At 51.7% G+C, this 27,399-nt stretch overlaps 1 protein-coding gene across 1 annotated transcript in view; it reads left to right on the top strand.

Moving 5' to 3' along the window:
* The window catches only part of arfgef1 (ADP-ribosylation factor guanine nucleotide-exchange factor 1 (brefeldin A-inhibited)), a gene marked incomplete at its 3' end in the record, with an annotated part of 60,475 nt that extends 33,300 nt beyond the window's left edge, over nt 1-27,175 (top strand). Inside the window, 18 exon segments of the mRNA XM_030349762.1 lie at nt 823-957; nt 2,342-2,655; nt 3,232-3,365; nt 5,733-5,967; nt 8,481-8,580; nt 9,194-9,333; nt 9,813-9,921; nt 14,074-14,278; nt 14,893-15,004; nt 17,513-17,718; nt 17,873-17,957; nt 18,290-18,455; nt 19,490-19,641; nt 21,060-21,188; nt 22,718-22,876; nt 25,066-25,210; nt 26,097-26,184; nt 27,135-27,175. Of these exon segments, the coding sequence (XP_030205622.1) occupies nt 823-957; nt 2,342-2,655; nt 3,232-3,365; nt 5,733-5,967; nt 8,481-8,580; nt 9,194-9,333; nt 9,813-9,921; nt 14,074-14,278; nt 14,893-15,004; nt 17,513-17,718; nt 17,873-17,957; nt 18,290-18,455; nt 19,490-19,641; nt 21,060-21,188; nt 22,718-22,876; nt 25,066-25,210; nt 26,097-26,184; nt 27,135-27,175 (2,655 nt within the window).
* Between the last annotated feature and the right edge of the window lie 224 nt (nt 27,176-27,399).

Here is a 27,399-nt window from a genome sequence, read left to right as displayed (position 1 = left end):
GTGGTAACACGCTGTCCCCGTGGTAACACGCTGTCCCCGTGGTAACACGCTGTCCCCGTGGTAACGGGCTGTCCCCGTGGTAACGGGCTGTTCCCGTGGTAACAGGCTGTCCCCGTGGCAACACGCTGTGCCCGTGGCAACACGCTGTCCCCGTGGTAACACGCAGTCCCCGTGGTAACACGCAGTCCCCGTGGTAACGGGCTGTCCCCGTGGTAACGGGCTGTGCCCGTGGTAACAGGCTGTGCCCGTGGTAACAGGCTGTCCCCGTGGTAACAGGCTGTCCCCGTGGTAACAGGCTGTCCCCGTGGTAACACGCTGTCCCCGTGGTAACACGCTGTCCCCGTGGTAACAGGCTGTCCCCGTGGTATCAGGCTGTCCCCGTGGTAACAGGCTGTCCCCGTGGTAACACGCTGTCCCCGTGGTAACACTCTGTCCCCGTGGTAACAGGCTGTCCCCGCGGTAACACGCTGTCCCCGTGGTAACAGGCTGTCCCTGTGGTAACACGGGGAGCCTGTTGTCCCCGTGGTCACAGGCTGTCCCCGTGGTCACAGGCTGTCCCCGTGGTAACAGGCTGTCCCTGATTTAACACGCTGGTTTCCTATGGTTGACTCCCGTTGGGCATGTGAAGGTATAGATCTGTTTGAACCGGCAGTGTTTCTGGGTGGGTACTGTCCTGCGTTCCGTTTCCACCGCCCATGTTGGTACCGTCACCGCGGCAGGCCCGGCTGTTTGCGGCTCGCTCTTGATTTCCCCAGGCGTCAATGTGTGTGATTTGTGGGTGATGTGTCGGTGACGGAGCTGATGTTCCCCTCCACCCTCCAGACGCCGTGGCGGAGCAGGAGCAGCGGGTGGGGGAGGGGGAGGAGGGGGAGGACCGCGAGTCCCCCAACTACGAGGAGAAGGCCCAGGAGATCGTGCAGAGCGTCCTTCAGGAGGTGGTCAACACGGTCGCCGGAGGTGAGCCCGCCCCCACGTCCTCATTGGCTCGTTTTGAAACGAAAAGGTTTATTTCTCCAAAAATAGATTTTAATGAATATATTTTGTGCCTAACCCTTTCCCTGACCCTAATCATTTAAATGAATGGCTGGATAGTGGGTTGAGATGGTGAAATTCTTAATGTACTTTAGAGTAGGACTGCAGATGGGAATCGAACCTGGGCCACCACAATGCGCCTTGCCCTCATGGCTAGCCCCCCGTCAAGCGACTGTGTTCGATACCATTTGTTATCGTCTGGGTCCGTGTCTTGTGTGCCTCTTCCCTCCCTGAACACACTCCTCCACACTGTCCACCCTGTTCCCCCTGGTTTGTTTACGCGCTTGGACCCCTTTAACACCTGGGGCCGTGGTGTTACACGAGAAGGCAGGGGGGGGGGATCAGAGCGCCTTGAGCTACCGTTTGGTACAAAGGGAAGGGGAGAGGACGACCTGTCCCCTCTGCTGCTCGCGGAGAGGTGTTTGGTGAGGCTCTCTCGGATGGCTGCAGAGTCTGACGGTAATCCTACTGAGGCATGAAGTCGCTCGGAAAAACTGGGTGTCGGGTGACCCGTCTCCATGGCAGATAACGCTCGCTCGGAGCGACTGCGCTGAGGAACCTGTTACACACAGTCCTATATCTTCATTCATACATACTCTACCTATAGCTTTGATGTATGCCTATATCTTCATTCATACATACTCTACCTATAGCTTTGATGTATGCCTATATCTTCATTCATACATGCCTATATCTTCAGCCATGCATACTGTACCTATGGTTTACATACATGCCTATATCTCCAAAGATACAAGCTGTCCCTATAGCTTAGACACATGCCTATATCTTCATCTATCCATACTGTACCTATGGGGTAGTACATGCCTATGTCTTCATCTATCCATACTGTACCTGTGGCATAGATACATGCCTATATCTTCATCTATCCATACTGTACCTGTGGCATAGATACATGCCTATATCTTCATCTATCCATACTGTGCCTATAGCTTAGAAACACCCCTATATCTTCATCCACACACACTTTACCTATAGCTTATCTACATGCCTATATCTCCAGAGATACAAGCAGTACCTATGGCATAGATACATACCTCCAGTATATCCTCATCCACACATGCTGTTCCCATAGCCTAGATACACACCTATATCTCCACAGATACACAATCAAATCTGGAGGAGCTTTTGTTCGAAGACTTTTCAGTGTCGTGGGGTCCCTCGACAGGATTCAAAATCGCATTTTGTTTATTTGGTTTGTAAAACTAGCGTTCATAGGTCGAAAGTGAGACGGCGATTAAAGGTTAAAAACAGTCAGCTCAACTGACCGTCTCTCCTCCTGCCTCCACAGGGAACTGCTTGGACCCCGCCCACCTCTGCTCGGACGCCAAGGAGTCGGGCGGCGAGGGCGGGGGCGGGGGCGGGGGCGAGGCCGGGGCCGTCGACGTGGCGGCCGTTGACGCGGTGGCGGCGGCGGGCGAGTCGGAGGCGTGCGGCGAGGGCTCGGCGGAGGTCACCCAGAGCTCGCTGGAGGACGAGAGCGTGCTGGGCAGCAGCGACAGCGAGCACGCCCACGTCAACGGCATCCCCGGCACGCCCATCAGCGCCAGCTTCACGCCGTCGCTGCCCGACGACCGGCTCTCCGTCTCCTCCACCGACACTCAGGTGAGCCGGGGAGGGGTTGCCGTGACGACGGGTACCACGGGCTCCGGGGTCGCCTGTGTGTGTGTGTGTGTGTGTGTCTGTGTGTGTGTGTGTGTGTGGACGTAGATCTATGGATGGAGACATGAAGCAGGAACATCACAAAATAAATATACCAGAACTAGGATATGCCACTGTCGGATGAAATGCAACGCGTCAGTGGATCCCCAAAAGGATATTATAAAAACGTATGAAACTGGTACATCATATAAATAAGTAAATAGTAAATACTACTATTAAATATAAATAAGGTGGTATTTATTATAAGTATGGGAGCGCCCTTATGAAAGCGATTCCATGCCAGCCCGAGGTTTAATAATAAATGTCACACTTCTCTTGGCAGCCAAAGACACAAGTCCATGTTTCCAGCCCTCCTCCGCGGGTTTCTCAGCTCAGAACAAGTCCCTCACTCCGTGTTCCCCGTAGCTTCCTCCTCGTTGTTTACATCGGGCGCTGCCGCAGTGACAGGGGGGCTGTAGATCGGTGACGGCCGTCTCTCTCCTCACCGTCCGCTCGGGCGTTCCCCTCCTCCTCCCGTAGGAATCGGGGACAGCTCCGGGCCAGCCCCCCGGCGCCAAGTTCTCCCACATCCTCCAGAAGGACGCCTTCCTGGTGTTCCGCTCGCTGTGCAAGCTCTCCATGAAGCCCCTGACCGACGGACCCCCCGACCCCAAGTAAGTAGGCCTGCTCGATACCGATACCAGTGTCGGTATCGATACTGGTATCGATACTAGTATCGATACTGGTATCGGTATCGATACTGGTATCGATACCGATACTGGTATCGGTACTAGTATCGGTACAGACACCAGTATTGGTATCGATACTAGTCTATGCGCGGATCTGATACCATCACGTGACCAGCTCATTAATACACAGGCAAAGGACGTCACAAACAGGTGCGGTTTTATGCTGCATTCGTGAACGGTCAGAGGCGGAAAGTCGGAATGGCAAACTCAATCTACACATGGATGCTTAACAAGAATACAAATGTATTATTCTAATTATGGATTCTAAATGTAAATTATGTAGTTCTGAAAAAATAAAATTGGCAGTAAGTGAACCGACTAACATTGCTGTCATCGTAAGAGGAGCCTTCGATAAGAACAAGTGCTATTCGTAGTTACAATGCTAGATGCTGTATCGGTATATACTCGGTATCCGACGATACTCAAGTTCAGGGATCGGTATCGGGAAGGAAATAATGGGATCAGAACGTCTCTACAAGTAAGAGACTGGCCTCTCTCCCCGGGTCTCCTGGGTCCTTCTCTTCTGAACCGTTGGTGGATTTTCTTTTACAAATCGCTCTTCTCTGTGAGTCAGGTCTCTGTTGACGTGTGGTGGGTCTGTTATCGTGAATAAAACAGCATGGGTGTTTATTCACGAGGTTGTGGTTTGGATGTAGGGGTGGGAGGGTAGCAGACTGAGTTGTTGTTGTTGGAAATATTCAGTTTGAAGTCCTGCATATTGCAACACACCGTTGCATGTTTCAAATATATGTGTTTGTTATTATAAGTATAACGGCATAGCTTGGTTGTCTTATTAATTTCTCAACATATTACTGATGTTATGACCTTATCAGTGGAATCTAGTCCGTCATGATCTGCCTCGGGATCGCAGTTTTGGTAACTTAAACAAACACTTCTGCAATAGACACAAGCTTGAAGAGCCTAACTCTATTAATAGTGAGTGAAAAAAAAATAAAAGAGTCCAAGATGAAGCATCACTCTGGTTTTTCCGAGGATCTTAATCACATCCTGGTCTGGTAGAGCAGAGTTCTCCTCCTCCCCCCATGGTGTCAGTTCCTGCTAACTCGCATCAGGATAATCAGGGTTGACTCTGCGTGGTTCTCATGCTAACAGCGGATGGCGCAGAGAAGTCAACCAGCCTGCGTTCGGATCTGTTTCCCCAGCGTAACTCAATCCACCACAGGGCTCTGTGAAGGGTTCTTATCAGTTCTGCATGAAGGGAAAGCCAGCCTCCCGTTAATCTCATTCATGTGATACATTTAAGTAACCGTGTATGGATATCAAAAACATTTTCTTAAACTTGAACCCAAATTTATATGCAAGAGTATAATTTATTCAAGCAATGAATTCTTTGTTAATGTTTCAGTAGGACAATCCTGCTGAATTTTCCCCCGTTAGTTCCCACATGTTTAGTTTACTTAATATTTATGTATCACTGCTTTGTACTCGTCTGGGGTTTAGCTAGTCGTCAAACAAAGACCAGCAACAAATATCTCTACATATATATATAGAGATAGATAGATCTGGATTGATCTCAATAGATGGATAGATAGATCTAGATAGATATAAAGAATGTATAGGTAGCATGAAAGTAGCTTTCATCAACCTGCTGAAAGTCTAGTTCTGGTTTCCAAAACGTTCTTCCAGGGATGACTCACAACACGATAAAAGTCAAGGCCCAAAATACAGAAAGGGGTAGTTGGTTTAGTTGTTGTAGCATCCACCTGCGGGTTGTTTGGTCGGCATGGAAACAGGAAGTCCTTGTTGTTGAGTCACTGTGCTGCTCGCTGATGTACTGTCAGTCTGGTGGTTTGTGGTGAAACAGTCTGAAGGTCCTTGTTCCGGGAACATCTTATCAGGTTCATTATGGTATGCAAAACTCCTGTGATTTGTTCCAAGAGGTTGGACTGCAGTCGCACACACACACACGAACGCACATACGCACACACACAGGGACACGCACACACACTGACACACACTGACACACACACACTGACACACACACACACACACACACACACACACACACACACACACACACACACACACACACACACACACACACACACACACACACACACACACACACACACACACACACACACACAGGCATCCATAAACACATACAGTGTACTCCTTAATTCTCATCCCATTCCAATCTATCGCGTCCTAATCACAAGAATAATAACTCCTAATCAGCCGCGCCCTGCAATCGTCCAAAACAATCGTGATAACTAAGATGACCTCGTCTCCTCCCCCGTCTCCCCCATCCCTCCCCCATCCCTCCCCCAGGTCCCACGAGCTGCGCTCCAAGGTGCTGTCCCTGCAGCTGCTGCTGTCCATCCTGCAGAACGCCGGCCCCGTCTTCAAGACCAACGAGATGTTCATCAACGCCATCAAGCAGTACCTGTGCGTGGCGCTGTCCAAGAACGGCGTGTCCTCGGTGCCCGAGGTCTTCGAGCTGTCGCTGTCCATCTTCCTCACGCTGCTGTCCCACTTCAAGACCCACCTCAAGATGCAGATCGAGGTGGGTGCCCTCGAACACCCGTCTCCCCCGGGGTCAAAACCTCTCGCTTTGTTTTTCGTCAACGTGTTTGGGGAAAGCTCTGGTTTACACACGTATCAAAGGGTTGATACCTCTCTGGTATCAACCCTTTAAACCGGTTAAAGGGTTGATATTAGCGTGAGTTAGGGCTTTGACTTTTGCCCAAAAATCATATTTGAAGTTTGTTTGTTTATTAATATTAATATTCGAATATATTCGAATATTTATCAATAATATTTTGACCATTAAATGCCTTCAGTAAGACCTGGATTGGGCTTCGCGAGGTTTGTTTACCGGCGTTGCTATGGTTACCGGTCTTGCGTGTTCCAACGGTTTATTAGGTTTCTAATAAATCGCCGTCTAATCAATACTTCAGTCGCTGCCTCTTCCGTGGTCATTACAATATTATGAGTAGACTGCGTCAGGTTCTCCGACGTCTCTCCCTCTTGGCCTGCCCATAACAGGTTCGAATATTAAAGGGACTCTCACCTTTGTTGCATTTTTACACTTTTTTTGGATAAGGTTAAATTGGTATTAATAAGGTAATAACACTCTAATATGCAAGACAGACCCACCAGGAGTAAAAACAAACAATTATTTTACTCTCATAATATTTAGTGAAAACTTCAACCAATAAAATTCTTCGGACCGAATGACCGACAGACCTGTCTGTTAGCTGCATGGATATATAAGGTTTTCCGTCTGCTTCTTGTGGCGCATTCGGGCCCGCGTCATCAAGGCGCGTCCTCAACTAGAGGGTTTGTTTTGATTCCACGGCAGACAGTAGCGAGTAGCGACCGTAGCGACTGACGATGGCAGACCAAGGTGGTCCACGGCGTACTGAAACTGCACCATTCAGTCCGATTAGGGGACTCATCTCGGACTCAGACTCACAGAGTTACCCTCCTCTGGAGCCTCAGGAAGACCTCCAGACTGTTGGCCACCAACTGCACCATTCAGTCCGATTAGGGGACTCATCTTGGACTCGGACTCACAGAGTTAGCCTCCTCTGGAGCCTCAGGAAGACCTCCAGACTGTTGGCCACCAACTGCACCATTCAGTCCGATTAGGGGACTCATCTTGGACTCGGACTCACAGAGTTAGCCTCCTCTGGAGCCTCAGGAAGACCTCCAGACTGTTGGCCACCAACTGCACCATTCAGTCCGACAAGGGGACCCGATTCGGCCTCAGAAGCCAAGTGGTCCCGCTCCCCTGGATGATTCTCAGGACCTCCAGACCGTTGGCAACCAACCGCACCACTCAGTCCGATTAGGAGACCCGTTTCGGACTCAGACGCGACGTTGTCCCGCTACTCTGGAGCTCCAGGAAGACCTCCAGACCGTTGGCAACCAACCGCCACACTCAGTCCGATTACGGCACCCATTTCGGACTCAGACGCGACGTTGTCCCGCTAATCTGGAGCTCCAGGAAGACCTCCAGACCGTTGGCAAACAACCGCACTATTCAGTCAGATTAGGGGACTGTAGCGACCCTGGGGCAGTTAAATAGTTTGTGTGTTATGTGTTACATTGTATTTCGTTGTCCGTTATGCCAGTTGTTCTATGTGCATGTATTGTAATGTTCTTCTTGTCTATCAGCGTGGGGGCGAATCATTAGGTCAGCTGGGGGAGGGCCTTGGAAGAACAGGAGGGTGGGGGCCTGCACGCGAGTGAGACCGTGTTGGGGGTTGCCGGGGTAACCGGGGTTTGTTTTGCGTCGGTTTTCTGCCGTTGGTTACAATGTTACGGGTTTCAGTGACCTGGTTTTGGTTCATTAAAACTACCTTCAACTACTAATGACTCAACATCATTATGTCACCGGCGAGGTCGTTACAGTACTCGTTAAAAAATAACGCTTAGTTGGTGGGGCATTGGAGGAAGGCGGGATGATATGAATGTGCTGTAATTCTCAAATGCAACAAAGGTGAGAGTCCCTTTAAGGGCTGCCTAATATTCGTTCGATTTTTGATTTATTTTTTGATATTTGACTTATATTCAAATAACGAAGTTCGGAGTCAAAGCCCTACTGTGAGTGTGATTAGCTATTCTGAGCAGTTTGAAAATCAGTGTTTCGGATCAGTCTACCAGCCTACCCAGTGGACTGTAGCTAATGCTGCTGATCTATACATCATCAACTAGGTGGAAACACACCCACTAGTGATGGCACCAAGGCACATGGAAGTCTTGTAATGGCTAATCCCACTCACGCCTGGTGGTATAGTTAGTATCACCCCTTAAAGGGAAACAAGAAAACTAGAAAAAGTCTGGCAATTCGCCCAATTCGCCCATTTAGGTGACCTTGGGTGTCTTGAAAGGCACCTCTAAATGAAATGTATTATTATTATTATTATTATAAGCGATCCGATCTCCAGGGGGAGGGAGGAGTAGGAAGTTAGGAGAGAGATGTCAACGGCAAATCACGTGCCAAACATTGAATAGAAAAAGCTAACATTTTGTCACAATATTTAACCTGACGATTCGTCCGTCCGTCTACAGGTGTTCTTCAAGGAGATCTTCCTGTACATCCTGGAGACCTCCACCAGCTCCTACGACCACAAGTGGATGGTCATCCAGACGCTGACCAGGATCTGCGCAGGTACAACTACGTTGACGTCATTAATCCAAAGAGACTTCCAATAAGTACGTTTGTCAGTAGAAAGAAAAACAAAATATCGCTGTCGGTGCAATAAGGAGGTTGATAGAACCAAGCACACCTATAGCTAGGTATAAGATGCCATGTACTATTTCAACTATTCACCAACAGCCTCATATGTCATCTGTAGTTATTTAAAAGATTGATAAATGTAATTTAAAGGGGACCTATCATACCACCAGGTGTGAGCGTGATTAGCCATTACAAGCCGTTTTCAAAATGTGCAGCATTGTGACATTGCAGGTGGGCGTGTCCACCTAGATGTGTGACGGATAGATGAGCAACGTTTACTTGGTGGCACACTCACACCTGGTGGTATGATAGGTCCCCTTTAAGTTCCTTCATTCCCTGTTAAGTTTGTGTTATTGTGCTGAACAACCAGTGAAAGCTACAAGCTTAGTTTCAAGTAAATAAAAGAGTGTTTATTTTGGCCGGGTCTCCTCATGGACATCTGTCCATGACATCGGTCATCACAACACTCTAGTGTGTGTGTGTGTGTGTGTGTGTGTGTAGTAGTGTGTACAGTGCCACATCCATTGTGTGCGTTTGTGTGTAGACGCCCAGGGCGTGGTGGACATCTACGTCAACTACGACTGCGACCTGAACGCCGCAAACATCTTCGAGCGGCTGGTCAACGACCTCTCGAAGATCGCCCAGGGGAGGGGGGGTCACGAGCTCGGCACCACACCCGTCCAGGTGAGCTTCCACCTTTCTGTTTCGCTTTTTTCACCAAATCGCAAGATCTTGAAAACGGTGGAAGGCTGCACTATAGTCTTCATCGCAGTCCTCACTTTAAATTAAAGGAGGTTTGGAAAAACAAATTTTTATCCTGCTCCTTGAAGAGGCAATCTCCATGTTATTATTTTGGTTCCCTTTGGCGATAAGCGCGAATGGTTGCCATGGCTCCCAACGGTGTCAATGTCACCCAGTTCGTAGCAGTCATAATACTGCAACGCGTTGGCTGCCATCACCGGGCCGGAGGCTCCATCACCCATCTGTCACCTTATGCACGAATAGAGGAACACTCCACATGTATGGAAATGAAGATCTTTGAGATTGTCACTTTAACGGCACGGATTTAAACACAAACTAGGTCGTGGGGGAGGTCGGGCCGGACTGCTAACGGGGGGAACGTTTTGCGGGGGTTTGTAACGTGTTTCCGTTGTGGCCCGTAGGAGCTGACCCTGAGGAAGAAGGGCCTGGAGTGCCTGGTGTCCATCCTGAAGTGCATGGTGGAGTGGAGTAAAGACCAGTACGTCAACCCCAACTCCCAGACCAGCCTCGGTAAGACCCCCCGTCCCCCCGCGGTCTCAACCCGGGGCGTTTGGACCCACGCCAGGGGGGGGGGTGGACCCAACAGTCCAGCCCTGGTCTGTGTGGAAATGGGGTCTCTGTTCACCTCCGCGTGAACTTGAGGTGTGAACGGGATCTGACTCATCCACAGGAGGCAAAACGAACAACGATGGAGGGCTGAATGTCGACCTGCAGACTGTGAATATTAAACCTATTCAGTCAGGTGATTGTAAAACGTCAGAGGCTGAAATGAGGTACAGCATCCATCGAAACGGGGCCGAATGTACCAGGTTAAGGGTCGTACGACTACATGTAGTGACTGCTAGTGGTCGCAAAAACAGACGTTTTGAAAGGATTCAGTTACCGTACGTTGGAAACGGGGTTATTTAAATATAATCGTCGGAACGCCAACGATCAATGTTATTTTGAGAAGAGAATTGAGGCTGAGCGCTGGGCGAGCCGGTGAGCCAGCAGGCAGGTCGTCAGGTTGCCTGGCTGACATTTACCCCCCCCGTACGTCGCTCCCGGGCCCGGAGGGAGGGAGCAGAGTTCACCTCCTTCCACCCGAGGAACCCGGGAGCGGACGGCTCAGCCTCCGGGCGTGCTAATCCTGCAGGCGCAGCGAAAGCAGGGGAGACGGGGAAACAAGCCCTAGGCATGACGTGTGTGTGTGTGTGTGTGTGAGTGTGTGTGTGTGTGTGTGTGTGTGTGTGTGTGTGTGTGCGTGTGTGCGTGTGTGTGTGCGTGCGTGCGTGCGTGCGTGCGTGCGTGCGTGCGTGCGTGCGTGCGTGCGTGCGTGCGTGCGTGCGTGCGTGCGTGCGTGCGTGCGTGCGTGCGTGCGTGCGTGCGTGCGTGCGTGCGTGCGTGCGGATGATGGGATTTGAGCGTCAGAACTGCGTCGGGGCAGGGGGCCGCCCCGCCCAGGTTTTTCCCACCATCAGCCTGAACGAACCGCAGACTAGCCCGGGGCGGTCCTGGGAAGACGGCGCCCGTCAGCGCTGGCTCTGTGCTCATGGGGCTCCCGGGGGCCGCTCTCTAGGTCGGACTGGTTTAAGAGGAGCTGACTGGTGGAGAGCTGCTGGGAGAGCTCCTGGTTCAAATGGGACGGATAACTTCATAGATAAATAAATGTATGTTGTAATTCTCCAAGCGTTGTAGACTAGTAAGCATTGTAAAGACCTGTCACTGCTCTTTCCCTTCAAACCTGCCGTCCGTGTGGCCGCCTGGTTCCAGTCAGAGCAGGTAACGGTCGGAGCGGTCAGTATCAGGGGTTAGAAAGAGTAGCCGTGGTTGCTGTATAATAGATGTTCCCCGTGTGTGTGTGTGTGTGTGTGTGTGTGTGTGTGTGTGTGTGTGTGTGTGTGTGTGTGTGTGTGTGTGTGGTGTCTCTCTCTAGACAATCTGTCCTGGATCACAGGGACAGGAGTCTTTGTCACTTGTGTAGTTTTGTGTTACGCCAAACTAGACCTGATCTCACAGTCGTCGTCGTCGTCCCCCCCCCCCCCCACCCCACACACACACTTCCTCTCCCACTGTAAAGTTTAAACTGCTTTTGTATTGTGAAGAAGAGGAAGGTTGAGAAGAGGAAGTTAGGCCTGAGAGGAGGAAGAGGAAGGTAGGCTTCAGAGGAGGAAGATGAGGAAGAGGTAGGTAGGCTTCAGAGGAGGAAGAGGCAGGTAAGCCTGAGAGGAGGAGGAATAGGAAGGTAGGCTTCAGAGGAGGAATAGGAAGGTAGGCCTAAGAGGAGGAAGAGGAAGGTTGGCCTAAGAGGAGGAGGAAGAGGAAGGTAAGAAGGAGAGGAGGAAGGTAGGCCTCAGAGGAGGAAGAGGAAGGTAGGCTTCAGAGGAGGAAGCACCCCACTAGCTTCTGTTACCGCGGTCGGTCCTGAATGTTTAAAGGGTTTCCAGTGTAACCAGAGAGGCAGCGGGCCTCGTTACATGGGCCTGCTCTCAGGGCCGGCGGTGAACCCTCAGCTCCTCCTCTGCCCTCTGCCCTCAGGCTGGTAGAGACTCTCTCTCTCTCTCTCTCTCTCTCTCTCTCTCTCTCTCTCTCTCTCTCTCTCTCTCTCTCTCTCTCTCTCTCTCTCTCTCTCTCTCTCTCTCTGTCGTTCTCTCTCTCTCTCTCTCGCTCTCGCTCTGTCGTTCTCTGTCTCTCTCGCTCTCTCGCTCTGTCGTTCTCTGTCTCTCTCTCTCTCTCTCCCCATCTCCCAGTTCGCTCTGTCGTTCTCTGTCTCACTCTTGAATCTCTTTCTCTTTCTTTCCCTCTCTCTCTCTTTCCCCCCTCCCTCCATCTTACTCTGGGTCTACTCTCTGTCTCTCGGCGCTTCTTTAGCTCTGTTGCTATCCCTTTTTACCCAGCCCTCGTTCTCTACCTCATCCTGTCTCCCCTATGGCTCGCCTCCCGCTCTCTCTCTCTCCCCCCTCACCCCTCACCCCCAGCCAGATGCTTTATAAGAGGACCACCTTCATAATGACCTCTCCAGCTCCCAATCACAGTGCCTCGTCCTACCCCCACCTCAGTACTCTGCGTGCGTGTTAGAGCGTCTGTTTGTGTGTCTACTGTGAGGGTATTTGTGTGCGCGGCACATTCGCCTCTTCCAAATGATTGGCCAATGAAATCCACAGGCGGCTGAAGGACCACACTGAGCTCCCTCTCTCTGCTCACTCCGCTGCCTCTGACTCCCTGCTGTTTGAACCGAGATAGCTGCGGTCTCACGTAGCTTTAGGCCTTCCACCGGGGGACGGTGTGATTGTTCTCACTGGATGTCTGCGCTTTCCACGGCTTTTCCACTGCTCTCAGCAGAAACAAAAGACTGAACAGCGAGCACTCCATGTCTCCCTCAAAGCATTCTTGGAGGAGTGGAAACTAGTTGAGAGCAGCGTGCATCGCATACGGCTGTCTGTCTGTCTGTCTGTCTGTCTGTCTGTCTGTCGGTCGGTCCGTCGTTTCAGGATTTACTCATTCACGTCTGATAATGATGGTAGGGGCCGTGCAGGTGGCTGATCAAAGTGTGATGGGTGTGCCTGAATGTGTGCATGTGTTGATTCCTTGGTGTGTGTGTGTGTGTGTGTGGTAGGGCTGGGCGATTAATAGAATTTTGATTGCGATTTTGATTTTAGCGTCAAACTATCACAAAATTAACATAATCGAGTTTTTCGATTAAAAATAAAATGTAGATATATTTTTTTCTTTATGTTTTATAGAAAGGGCAGAACAGCTGGATACATATCTTTATATTATTTTAGATTGGAACATTTTATTTTTGACCATTTTGTTTATTTTTTTAAGGCGAAATTTCAGCTAAGTTCTCAGTTCCAAAGTGCTTTTTGGGAGAGACATGCTGAATAAATACAACATGTTTTCAAACTCAAAAATAATCTTTTGAATAATAGTGATTTCAATATTGACATCGTGATTATGATTTTTCCCATAATCGAGCAGCCCTGGTGTGTATGTGTGTGTGTGTGTTAGGGGATATGTATACTGTAAGTATGTGTGACCATATACTCTTCTTGCATTACACCGCGTTCACATCGTACATGTCCTTCGATGCATGACGGAGGTCGTGTCTGACGTATGGCTAACGCGATCTGATTGGCCGACGGATCCCTCGCTGCCTGAAAACGGAGCCGACGGAACGGATTGACCCACAATGCATTTCGAGAGCGCCCCATGCAAAGTCAATGAGATCCGTAGACGCACGTGTACAGTGTGAACGCGGTGTCAGGTTTGGTCGTGACGTACCGCGTTGATGACCCATTCAAACCCACCTAGCTGAGTGGGGCCCGGGATGGTACAACTCTGGAGTCTGGCCTGATGTTTATGATAAGGGCCCCCAGTCACCCACCAGCCACCCACCAGTCACCCACCAGTCACCCACCAGCCACCCACCAGTCACCCACCAGTCAACCACCAGTCACCCTCCAGTCTCTCCCTCCTCCCCCCCTCCCCCCTGCTGAAAGAGAGATGCCATGATGCCTCGTCACTCATTCCTCTCCCCCTGCCCCCCCCAGACCAGGGGAAACATCTGTATACCCACACCTCCATGACCTGTCCCCCCCCCCCCAGCCCAGACCAGGAGAAGCATCTGTACACCCCACAGCTCCATGACCTCTCCCCCCTCTCCCCTCTCCCCCCCCCCAGGCCAGGAGAAGCCGGTGGAGCAGGACAGCAGCGACAGCTCCAAGGCCCCGGACCCCATCCACCGCTATGGCTCCATCAACTCCCTGGACTCCACCGCCTCCTCGGGCATCGGCTCCTACTCCACCCAGATGTCCGGCCCCGACAACCCTGAGCAGTTCGAGGTCCTCAAGCAGCAGAAGGAGATCATCGAGCAAGGCATCGACCTGTACGTGGAGCCCGCACACACACACACACACACACACACACGCATACACACATAGCAAGGCATCGACCTGTACGTGGAGCACGCACACACACACACACACGCATACACACAGAGCAAGGCATCGACCTGTATGTGACGCACGCACACACGCATACACACAGAGCAAGGCATCGACCTGTACGTGGAGCACGCACACACGCATACACACAGAGCAAGGCATCCATCTGTACGTGACACACACACCCACACACACACACACACACACACACACACCCACACAAACACACACACACACACACACACACACACACACACACACACACACTCACACACAGGTTCTGCTCCTCTTGTCTTAAGTTATGTTCTGATGAAGTTCTACTCTAGCCAACCACAGTTCTACTTTACCTCGTTCTACCTAGTTATTTTTTATGGTGTTCTATTCTGCTCTAGCTGTTCTACTCTGTAGTAGTTATATTCTACTGTAGTTCTATTTTACCCTAGTTGTATTCAGCTATATTGGCGTTCCGCTCTAGACCTGTTCTACTCTGCCCTACTGTAGTTCGGTTCTCCCCCGTTCTCCGGTTCTGATCTTCCTCCTGGTTCTCCTCTCACAGCTTCAACAAGAAACCAAAGAGAGGCATCCAGTACCTCCAGGAGCAAGGCATGCTGGGAACCACGCCGGAGGACCTGGCCCAGTTCCTGCATCAGGAGGAGAGGCTTGACTCGGTGAGCCAATCGGCTGCCTTCCTCCCTCCCCCCCCCCCAACGCTAGTGGGAGGATGACTCATAGGGGGGGGGGGGGGGGGGAATGGGGGGGAGTTGACTCCCAGCATGAGTCAGACCCCCTCGAAAAACACTCATTTGAGCAGCCCTCTCTAGCTCAGGAGCTAGAGAGGGCTGACTTGTAACTGGAAGGTCGCTAGTTCGATCCCCGGCTCCTCCTAGCTGAGTGTCGAGGTGTCCTTGGGCAAGACACTCCGCCCTTGGTGTGGGAATGTGTGTATGAATCTGTGAATGTTATGCAATCGTCTGTAATTATCGTTTACCGTTTATCATATGCATGGGAACCAAGGAAGCTTATGATTAAATGTGACAAGTAGGATTTTATCGTCTTTGATCTGGAAGTCGAGTGTTGGAAACCCCCCCCCCCCTCATCATCCCCCTCCTCTCCTACGCAGTTAAGGCGCCAGGCGACACAAACGCAACGTTTTGAAACCGTTCAGCAGTTTAAACCCCCCGCCCCACCCCAATCTCTATCACCCTGCTTCTGTAATTACCCTGGCATTCACCTACCAGCGTCTGTTTCCCATGATGCATCTCACCGGTGCTAACGTTAAACAGCTCTTTGAGGGAGACCGCGCCGTGCCGCGTCTCGCCTTAAGGACGCCTTAAGTGCCCTCGAACGCGCAGCGCGTCGCAAACAAACAGCGGGGCCATGCAGGAAGGGAAAGAGGAGAAGGAGAGGGGAGGAGATGGTGGAGAGAGGGGGGAGGGAGGAGAGGGAGAGGGTGGAGAGGGAGGAGAGGGTGGATAGAGAAGAGGGAGAGGGGACACAGGAGGGGGACGAGGGGAGGGAGGAGAGAGAGGAGAAGGAGAGGGAGGAGAGAGAGAAGAGGGAGAGGTGAGTAGAGGGTGGAGAGAGAAGAGGGAGAGGGGAGGAGTGAGAGAGAGGAGAGGGGAGGAGTGAGAGAGAGGAGAGGGGAGGAGTGAGAGAGAGGAGAGGGGAGGAGAGAGAGAGGAGAGAGAGGAGGAGTGAGAGGAGAAGGAGAGGCGAGGAGAGAGAAGAGGGAGAGGGGACACAGGAGAGGGACGAGGGGAGGAGTCAGAGAGGGAGGAGAGGGAAGAGAGAAGAGAGGGAGGGGAGAGTGGAGGAGGGAGGAGAGAGGGGAGGGAGAGGAGGGAGAAGAGGGGGAGTTGAGAGAGGGGAGGGAGGAGAGGGATGAGAGAGAGGGGAGGGAGAGAGGAGAAGAGAGGGAGGAGAGAGAAGAGGGAGAGGGGAGGGAGGGAGGAGAGAGGGGAGGGAGAAGAGAGGGAGTTGAGAGGGGGGAGGGAGGAGAGGGATGAGAGAGAGGGGAGGGAGAGAGGAGAGGGAGGAGAGCGAGGCTGGTGTACGTCGACCTCCTCTGCCGCCGAGTGCCGCTCAGCGAGCCGCGATGAGCCGCCTTTTCAGGGTAATGTGTGTCTAGCGTCAGTGAGGGTGCAGTCATTACCGCGTTATGGAGAAAACAACTCGCATTCTGGGGCTGTCGATTGGTTTTCCGCTGCGTGTTGACAATCAAAAGGTTTTTAATAGGCCATCCACTTCTGTTTGTCCTCAAGTGCCGTTCCTTTTTCATTGGGGATTTTAAATGTACATACACGAGGTTCAGCTGTATAGCCGAGGGTTTTATCTAGGGATGCACCGAATATTCGGCCGCCGAACATGTTCGGCCGAAAATGGCCCAAAACATAATGTTCGGTTTAGGCCGAAGGACTAAAAAGCCCGAACATAATACACAGAACATTTTTATTTATAAAAAAAAAGAAAAATGACTCATTTATTTTTACAGTATTAAATAAATATTTTGTATCAAATTTGTAATTGATTTTTTTTAATAGAAAAACAAGACAAAAAAGTTTATAAAGGATATTTAATTGTTTGATTTATGCAATGGTGCAAAAAATTTAAGCGAAATGAATGAAAAACATTAAAAGCCACATTCGGTATTGTTTCGGCCTTCGGCCAACTGTTTCAGTATATTCGGTTTCGGCCAAGAATTTTCATTTCGGTGCATCCCTAGTTTTATCCGAGGGAACTTAGAGTGTGTTAGGTAAAGAGTACCTCAACAGGTTGGCTGTGGGCATTTGGGGTTTCAACCCAGGACCTGTACCCTAGCCTTTACCCCCCCCCCACCCTTTTTAATATTCTCTCCATCACATCCCTGCATCCCTGGTATCAGTTAATTTGAAGTAATCATAATGTATTCATGGGGAGGCATGTGGATCAGGAGGTACAGTGGCGAGCTTGCTGTTGCCGCCGTCGGTGTGTGAATGTGTGTGTGTGTGTGTGTGTGTGACTGGGTGAATGTTGAGGCCATAATTGCAAATAGCTTTGGGTGGCCCAAAGTGCTGTATAAATGCAGTCCATTTACCATTCATGAATTGAGCTGTGTGATCTCACCATGGGTCTCATGCCTGTAGAGGTTGTGGTCTGGGTGTATTGAGACGGGGTCGTGTCCCCCCTGCCCCCCTCAGACCCAGGTGGGCGAGTTCCTGGGGGACAACGAACGCTTCAACAAGGAGGTGATGTACGCCTACGTGGACCAGATGGACTTCCAGGGGAAGGACTTTGTGTCGGCGCTGCGCATCTTCCTGGAGGGCTTCCGGCTCCCGGGAGAGGCCCAGAAGATCGACCGGCTCATGGAGAAGTTCGCCGCCAGATACCTGGAGTGCAACCAAGGGTGAGGTCACTGCTGGGGACCCCCATCACACCTCCAACACCACCACCACCATCACCACCACTTCTGTCTGACTGGTGTGGTTTTAGTAATGTAATGAACACGTTGTCCGTCTCTCCTCTGTCCCCCCCCCCTGTCCTTGTGTTCTGTTCCTCAGGCAAACGCTGTTTGCGAGCGCTGACACGGCCTACGTCCTGGCCTACTCCATCATCATGCTGACCACCGACCTCCACAGCCCCCAGGTAACACCTCTATCCTCTTCCTCCCTCCTCTTCCCCCCCTTCTGTGGGAGGCCACCTCTCCCTCCCCCTCTGATGCATACCTCTGTTGTCACCGAGTCTCCACAGACAGGTGTGTGTGTGTGTGTGTGTGTGTGTGTGTGTGTGTGTGTGTGTGTGTGTGTGTGTGTGTGTGTGTGTGTGTGTGTGTGTGTGTGTGTGTGTGTGTGTGCGTCAGAAACACACACACACGAGACAGGTGTGTGTGTCAGAAGCATCCCTCACTCTGCTGTGTCCTTGCCCACCCTCCCCCCCTCTCTCTCCCCCACTCTCCCCCGTACCCCGGGTGCTTGCAGGTGAAGAACAAGATGACCAAGGAGCAGTACATCAAGATGAACCGCGGCATCAACGACAGCAAGGACCTCCCCGAGGAGTACCTGTCGGCCATCTACGACGAGATCGCCGGCAAGAAGATCGCCATGAAGGAGACCAAGGAGCTGACGCTCAAGTCCACCAAGCAGAGTGAGTCGATCGGGGATCGGCTCGCCGGGTCTGGATCGGCTCGTCGGGTCTAGATCGGCCCGCCGGGTCTGGATCGGCTCGCCGGGTCTGGATCGGCTCGTCCGGTCTGGATCGGCTCGTCCGGTCTGGCCCAACCACTTTGGAAATTAACTGAAAAGCTTAGTCTTTCGAGAGGAATTATTGTTTTTTGGAGGTGTGTTTTTATTGAGCATTGAGACGTTGAAGTAAATTAATTTCCAATTTGATTTAATTTTCCCATATTTCTTGTGTTGAATATAACGAATGCAAACACCCTTTTAAATCGAATAAAAGCAAAATGAAACACAAAGGCATAGAAATATATACACATAACTAGATAGCCATAAAGAGATGGATAGATATATCTAATGGAAAATACAGGGATATGCTAGGAATGTGGAACAGGAAATACATTCTTTTTTTTTTTCTTAGTTATTTTATGAGTTTATTGGTAAAGTGTGTTCTTTGGGTGGCTAAATTGCATTTGTGTGTCTGTGTGTGGTTTCCTGTGTGTGTGTGTTTGTATCTCTCTCTTTGTGTGTGTGTGTGTGTGTGTGTGTGTGTGTGTGTGTGTGGTTTCCTGTGTGTGTGTGTATCTCTCTTTGTGTTCGTCTGTGTGTGTGTTTGTGTCTCTGCGTGTGTGTGTGTATCTCTTTGTGTTTGTCTATGTGTGTGTGTGTGTGTGTGTGTCTCTGTGTGTGTGTGTGTGTCTCTCTGCGTGTGTGTGTATCTCTTTGTGTTCCGCTATCTGTGTGTTTGTGTCTCTCTGCGTGTGTGTGTGTATCTCTGTGTTCCTCTATGTGTGTGTTTGTGTCTCTCTGCGTGTGTGTGTGTATCTCTTTGTGTTCCTCTGTGTGTGTGTGTGTGTGTGTGTGTCTCTGTGTGTGTGTGTCTGTGTGTGTGTGTGTCTCTCTGTGTGTGTGTCTCTCTGTGTGTGTGTGTCTCTCTGTGTGTGTGTCTCTCTCTGTGTGTGTGTGTGTGTGTGTGTCTCTCTCTGTGTGCCCCCCCCTCTCCAGGCGTGGCCAGTGAGAAGCAGCGCCGGCTCCTGTACAACGTGGAGATGGAGCAGATGGCGAAGACGGCCAAGGCCCTGATGGAGGCCGTCAGCCACGTGCAGGCACCCTTCACCAGCGCCACGCACCTGGAGCACGTCAGGCCCATGTTCAAGGTGCTGAGCCCCGCCCCCACCTGGTCGGTCAGACCCTGTTGCCCGGGGGGAAGGCTGCAGCCTTGCTGGAACACTTCCTTGCGCGTGGCGTCCTATGGAGACGGGGCCAGAGTGCTGCCTAGCGTTTGTAGCGTTCAGAGTGTGGCACGACTTTGCTAGTGTGGAAGCGCTTCCGCTTCTTAATACTGCTCAAGTGGTTAATATTTTAATATTTAAATTGTTGAAATTGTTATTGGTGGCAGTAGTTTTGTTTAAACACCAGCTACGTACATTAAAACAAACCAATCTATGCAAAATATGACAATCTAACATAAAATAGTCATTACGTTGCAAAAACGTTTGAAAAAAATCGCGCAGGTCTTTAAGCTTCATTCTTTTTTGCATTTACATGATGAATCAAAACATTTCAGAAAATACCCCAGGCAGCGTTTCAACGCAAAGAATTGTGGGTATTTTTTCTCGTTGTCTCGCGTCGTTGAAAAATCTTCTTCTGAATTCTCAAAAACAAAGGATGCAAAAGAGCCGCGAATCTTTGAGTGTTCTCAGCTTTGGAACAGTGCTTGTCGGCATTCTATGACGGTAGCGTCCTTAAAAGGGCGTCCGTCGAGCATGCTTCCTTCACATTGGGAAACAGTTTGTGTGTGTGTGTGTGTGTGTGTGTGTGTGTGTGTGTGTGTGTGTGTGTGTGTGTGTGTGTGTGTGTGTGTGTGTGTGTGTGTGTGTGTGTGTGTGTGTGTGTGTGTGTGTGTGTGTGTGTGTGTGTGCGTGCGTGCGTGCGTGCGTACAGGGTGGTTGGACGCAGGGTGATGGTGTCAAAGCCGGTTTAATATAGTAGGTTGTAGATAAGGTTGCATGGCCTGTTGCTCCATGCTGCCATGCAGGAGATCTCCCTGGGTGTGGGTGGTGGCGACTGGTTTAACCTGTGCTCACTGGTTGCTCGATGTGCAACAGGTATACGGCCCCACCTTAAAGCAGCCATCGTCCAGACACACTCCACACGGATGTAAAAAAACGTATAAATCCTAGTGTTCTGTTCCGTTGAGTCTACCAGGAGATGGTTTAATGGTTTGGAGGCGCAGTGTCGATGATGAGCACACGATGTCTCTGGGTGGACCGCAGTTGTTTGTCCGTTACGAGCCTTGGTCATGCCGTTCCTTTGTATGGACGGTTTCTGCTAACAGGAACCGTCAGGGGGAACTCAACATGAGCTCAGACATTCCAGCCGGGAGTCTCATCGCTGAATCACTACGCTGACCGTTATAGCCTGGTGACATCGTCCATGAACATCATCCCCTGTGTTTCATCAAATCAGTTAAAGTGCTTCTTAAGTAGGGTCCTAATGTGTCCTCATACACACACACACACACACACACACACGTGACCCCCATGGACCCTTGACCCCTGACCTCTGCCCCCAGCTGGCCTGGACCCCCTTCCTGGCCGCCTTCAGCGTGGGCCTGCAGGACTGTGACGACACGGAGGTGGCCTCGCTCTGCCTGGAGGGAATCCGCTTCGCCATCCGGATAGCCTGCATCTTCTCCATCCAGGTTAGCACAGGAGCTAACACGGATAGCGCCAGGAGCTAGCCTATATAGCGCCAGGAGCTAGCCTATATAGCGCCAGGAGCTAGCCTATAAAGCGCCAGGAGCTAGCCTATATAGCACCAGGAGCTAGCCTATATAGCGCCAGGAGCTGGCCTATATAGCGCCGGGAGCTAGCCTATATAGCGCCAGGAGCTAGCATAGATAGCAACAGGAGCTAGTCTATATAGCGTCAGGAGCTACCCAAGTAGCAACAGGAGGAAGCCTAGATAGCACCAGGAGCTAGCCTAGATAGCAGCGGGAGCTAGCCTAGATAGCAGCGGGAGCTAGCCTAGATAGCAGCGGGAGCTAGCCTAGATAGCAGCGGGAGCTAGCCTCGATAGCACCGGGAGCTAGCCTCGATAGCACCGGGAGCTAGCCTCGATAGCACCGGGAGCTAGCCTCGATAGCACCGGGAGCTAGCCTCGATAGCACCGGGAGCTAGGAATGTGTTTTGGTATGCTCACCGGTATCACACAGCAACAATAACAACACAACATAACAAGACAAAAAGCCCAAAACGGCACCTAAATAACAAGGAGTACAACACTTAACACACATCAAAAACACACATTGCATGGTTCACAGAGAATTGCAGCAGTAAAATACTGTACAGTAGTGCAAAAAGTGCAAAGTGCGGTAGACCATAAAGAACGTAAAGTGCTTAGTGCGTGTTCAGGTGGTGTATAGCCTGTAGATAGGTACGATCCCTAAAGCGTGATGCTTTACCTGTGCTGCTTCTGTACCTCTTCCCTGATGGTAAGAGTGTGAATAAGTGGTGTGCTGGAGGAGAGGGGTCAGAGATGATCTTTCTCGCTTTCCTGGAAATTCTGGTGTCATAGTGCGAGTCTATGCTAGGCAGAATACAGCCAATGATTTTATATAAATAGAGAACATACTGTTAATGTTACCTTTGTGCTTTATTTATTGAAACCAGCTGTATGCTGGGTAGTCTCTATGTTGGACGTTGTTGACATTGTGAGTGACCTATTGGCTCGAACCAGAACTGAGCCGTCAACACTCCCAGCTGCAATGGGTGGCTGAGTGCTATGGCTCACATTACATGATGATGAATCCTGGGAGTCCTCCCATCCTCCTTAATCTCTCTCTCTCGCTCGCTCGCTCGCTTGATCTGTCTTTCTCCCCCACTTATTCTCTCTCCTCGCTCTTCTCCCCCTTCATTTCTACCACCCTCACCTCGCCCTCTCTCTCCTCTCTCCCCCTCCCTCTCTCTCCTATCTCCCTCCTACCGCTCTCTCCTTTTTCCCCCTCTCATCTCTCTCCTCTCCCCTCCTCTCCCTCTCCCTCCTCTCCCCTCTCCCTCTCCCTCCTATCTCCCTCCTACCGCTCTCTCCTCTTTCCACCTCTCATCTCTCTCCCCTCCCCTCTCCCTCCTCTTTCCCCCTCTCATCTCTCTCCCCTCCCCTCCCCCTCCTCTCCCTCTCCCCTCTCTCTCCTCGCTCTCCCCCTCTCTCTCTCCCTCTCTCCCCCTCCAGCTGGAGCGTGACGCCTACGTGCAGGCCTTGGCCCGCTTCACCCTGCTGACGGCCAGCTCCGGCATCTCGGAGATGAAGCAGAAGAACATCGACACCATCAAGACGCTCATCACCGTGGCCCACACCGACGGCAACTACCTGGGCAACTCCTGGCACGAGGTACCCCCACCACCAACACCAGCGCCAGAATTAGCACCACAACCTCCACCACCACACCCACCACCACCATAACCACCACCACCACCACCACTAGCATCACCAGCACCACCACCACCACCACTATCATCACCACCACCACCACCACCACCACCACTATCATCACCACCACCACCGCCACCAACACCAGAACTAGCACCACAACCTCCACCACCACAACCTCCACCACCACCATAACCACCACCACCACCACCACCACAAGCATCACCAGCACCACCACCACCACCACTATCATCACCACCACCACCACCACCAACACCAGCACCAACACCAGCACCAGAACTAGCACCACAACCTCCACCACCACACCAACCACCACACCAACCACCACCACCACCACCAGTAGCATCACCAACACCACCACCAACACCAGCACCACAACCACAACCTCCACCACCACACCCAACACCACCACCACCACCCCACCACCACCACCACCACCACCCCCACCACCCCCACCACCACCACCACCACCACCACCACCACCACCACCAGTAGCATCACCACCACCACCACCACCAGTAGCATCACCAACACCACCACCACCACCACCACCACCACCACCACCACCACCCCCACTATCATCACCACCACCACCAGCACCAACACCAGCACCAGAACTAGCACCACCACCACCACCACCACCACCACACCAACCACCACCACCACCACCACCACCACCACCACCACCACCACCAGTAGCATCACCACCCCCACCACCACCACCACCACCACCACCACCACCACCACCACCACCACCAGTAGCATCACCAACACCACCCCCACCACCCCCACCCCCACCACCACCACCACCACCACCACCAGTAGCATCACCAACACCACCCCCACCACCACCACCAACACCACCACTAGCACCACCACCACCACCACCACCACCACCACCCCCACCACCACCCCCACCACCACCACCACCACCACCACCAGTAGCATCACCATCCCCACCACCCCCACCACCCCCACCACCCCCACCACCACCAACACCAGCACCACAACCTCCACCACCACACCCAACACCACCACCACCACTACCACTACCATCCCCACCACCCCCACCACCACCCCCACCACCACCACCACCACCACTAGCATCACCAACACCACCACCACCACTAGCATCACCATCCCCACCACCACCCCCACCTTCCAACACGAGGGAGGAGTTGTACCAGAGCACCCTGTTCACAGTCCTACATACGTCTAGCTGCAGTCCTTTGTCAGCGTGTCTTCCTCATCCCTTTGGTGAATGCTGCAGCAGCTGCTAGGGTCTGACACCACCTGCTGCTCATCTGGATGAAACTAGTCCTAGCAGTCATTTGACAGAAGTGGATCGAAACACGCATACATTTGCATTTTCTTCTGCCGATTTCGAATATGAAATATATTCAGATAGAAACACAGCTCCTGTCACTATCCATCTCTCGGCCTCTCTCTGAACATCCCAGTTAGGGAGGTACTCTCTCTGTCTTGCTTTCTCCCAATTGCCTCATTCTCTCGATCGATACATCCCCTTCTCCATTCGCTCGCTCTCTCTGGCCGTCCCAGTGAGAGCAGTGGTCTCTCTCCCATTCTCTCGAGTGTGACGGTATGCTGTCATCCTCACTCCCTCTCTCTCTGTCTCCTCACACTTCAAATGACAAGAGTGACAAGACGTCTATCGCTGCTCCCCCCCTAGGCATTCTCATCACTGTCTCCCCCTCGCTGCCATTTATCCCCAGCCCTCTTCTTGCTCCTCTTCCTCCTCCCTCCCCCCCCCCCCCCCCCCACCCTCTCCACTCCTTCCTTCCACCCTTAACCCCTCCCTTGGTCTCTCTGTATGATGCTATATTGTTCCCAGCCTCTAAGCCACTTCCGAAGCTACTAAGGCTGGGAACCTGTGGCCCTTACCTCCTTAGTCTGGAGGGTAAGGCGCTTAGGAAGTGGCTTATAGGCTGGGAACCTGAGGCCTCAGGTTCCCTGAGGCCTCAGGTTCCCAGCCTGTAAGCCACTTCCTAAGCGCCTTACCCTCCAAGGCTGAGACTGTCGAGGCCTCGGGTTCCTCGTTCCTGGCTCTGGAGGCCGCCTCCTCGTCCGAGCGACTCCTGAGTCTTAACGGGACGTCTCTTCCTCCTCAGATCATGAAGTGCATCAGCCAGCTGGAGCTGGCTCAGCTCATCGGCACGGGGGTGAAGGCGCGCTACATCTCCAGCACGGTGCGCGGCAAGGAGGGCTTCATCACCAGCACCAAGGAGCAGAACAGCGACGAGTACCTTGGCCTGGGTCAGTAGCGCCCCCGGTGGACCGGGGTGGTAGTGCCGGCCGCCGTAGTTGGGACCAGGTTGGGTTTAGATTAGGACCCATTGAGATTAGAGTAGACTCAGGTTGTATACTCATCAGGTTCGGATTAGATTTAGATCCTGATGGGATTCTATTAGATTTCCATCTATATTTCGGTAACATTCTGGTTAGTAATGGATTTGTTTTCGATTAGTTTAGATTGAGATAGGATTAGATTTAGGTTCTACACAGATCAGGTTCATATTTGATTCAGATCCTGATTGGATTATATTCAATTTAGATCTATATTTAGATAACTTTCAGAATAGATTCAGATTCGATCTAGATTAGTTATGATAACTTTCAGTTCCATTTGAACCTTCCCTAGATTCTGACTAGATTAGTTTTAGATACCAATCAGCAGAGATTTAAGCCTACTATGAAGGCCACCACTATAAAACCACCCAGTGTTTTAGTGATGAGCTCTGACTCCTCCTACCCAAGGTCTGACTCCTCCCCATGAGCTCTGACTCCTCCTACCCAAGGTCTGACTCCTCCCCATGAGCTCTGACTCCTCCTACCTGAGCTCTGACTCCTCCTCCCCTGAGCTCTGACTCGTCCCTGGAGCTCTGACTCCTCCTACCTGAGGTCTGACTCCTCCTCCCTGAGCTCTGACTCCTCCTCCCCTGAGCTCTGACTCCTCCTCCTCCTACCTGAGGTCTGACTCCTCCTCCCTGAGCTCTGACTCCTCCTCCCCTGAGCTCTGACTCCTCCTCCTACCTGAGCTCTGACTCCTCCTCCTACCTGAGGTCTGACTCCTCCTCCTTGAGCTCTGACTCCTCCTCCCCTGAGCTCTGACTCCTCCTCCTCTCCATGTGTGGTCCAGTAGGAGGGACGACGGACCGCAAGCAGATCCTCAGCATCCAGGAGTCCATCGGGGAGACCAGCTCTCAGAGCGTGGTGGTGGCGGTGGACAGGTGAGGTCATCACACGCCCCCAGAGCCAGGAGCCTGATTGGTCACACACCTCGAGGCCCAAGAACCTGATTGGTCACACGCCTCAAGGTCCTAGAGGCCGATTGGTCACACACCTCAAGGCCCAAGAATCCGGTTGGTCACACGCCTCGAGGCCCAAGAACCTGATTGGTCACACGCCTCAAGGTCCTAGAGGCCGATTGGTCACACGCCTCAAGGTCCTAGAGGCCGATTGGTCACACGCCTCAAGGCCCTAGAGCCTGATTGGTCACACGCCTCAAGGCCCAAGAACCTGATTGGTCACACACCTCGAGGCCCTAGAGCCTGATTGGTCACACACTCAAGGCCCAGAACCTGATTGGTCACATACTGTAACCTGGGGCTGACATCATCATTCATGATGATATGTTAAGAGAGGGGGAGGGAGGGAGGGAGAAGCATGGGGGAGAGAGAGAGAGAGAGAGTGGGCAAGGGGAGCTAGGGGGGGAGGGATGTGAGAGAGGTGAGAGAGGGAGATATGGGGAAGGGAGAGGAAGCAATGAAGGAAGGCGTGGTGAGAAGTGGTTAAGGTTCACGGACCAGGAGCCTGCTTCATCACACTCTCAACTCCCACGTGTTGTGAGCAGTGAATTAGATTCAGAACTCCCTCGTGTATCTTAAGAGAAACAGAGGAAGATGTATCGGGTGATTCAAGAGATGTAGATGAGGAATGGCAGTAGGTCCTATGGGAGAGTTATCACCCCTTATGTTGGTTATCAGTGGGTTAAGACGTGCAGAGTCTTCACAACACAGATAGATCTACACTGTGATCTAGATGGGTGTTTTGATGAGACTGTTGTTCCCATCATCTGCCTCTTGGATTGAATTTGATCTCCGGGGCCGAATGGTGGCAACCACATTGCAACCTTCATAAATATTTACAGCCCAGTGTCTCTCTGTTCATAACCTTCCAGGATATTCACGGGATCAACCCGGCTGGACGGAAACGCAATCGGTGAGGAGCTGAATCATCCTCACGGCATAACAAATATTATAATAAACCAACCACATTATGAAGCCTCATCTCCTGTATACCGGTACCGTGATCCATATTGACCTCTGATGTCTTTTATTCCTCTCTCTCTCTGTGTGTGTGTGTGTGTGTGTGTGTGTGTGTGTGTGTGTGTGTGTGTGTGTGTGTGTGTGTGTGTGTGTGTGTGTGTGTGTGTGTGTGTGTGT

This window comes from Gadus morhua, chromosome 23 (assembly GCF_902167405.1).
Source record: "Gadus morhua chromosome 23, gadMor3.0, whole genome shotgun sequence".
Classification (NCBI taxonomy): domain Eukaryota; kingdom Metazoa; phylum Chordata; class Actinopteri; order Gadiformes; family Gadidae; genus Gadus; species Gadus morhua.
This window is presented reverse-complemented; position numbering and strand designations above follow the sequence as displayed.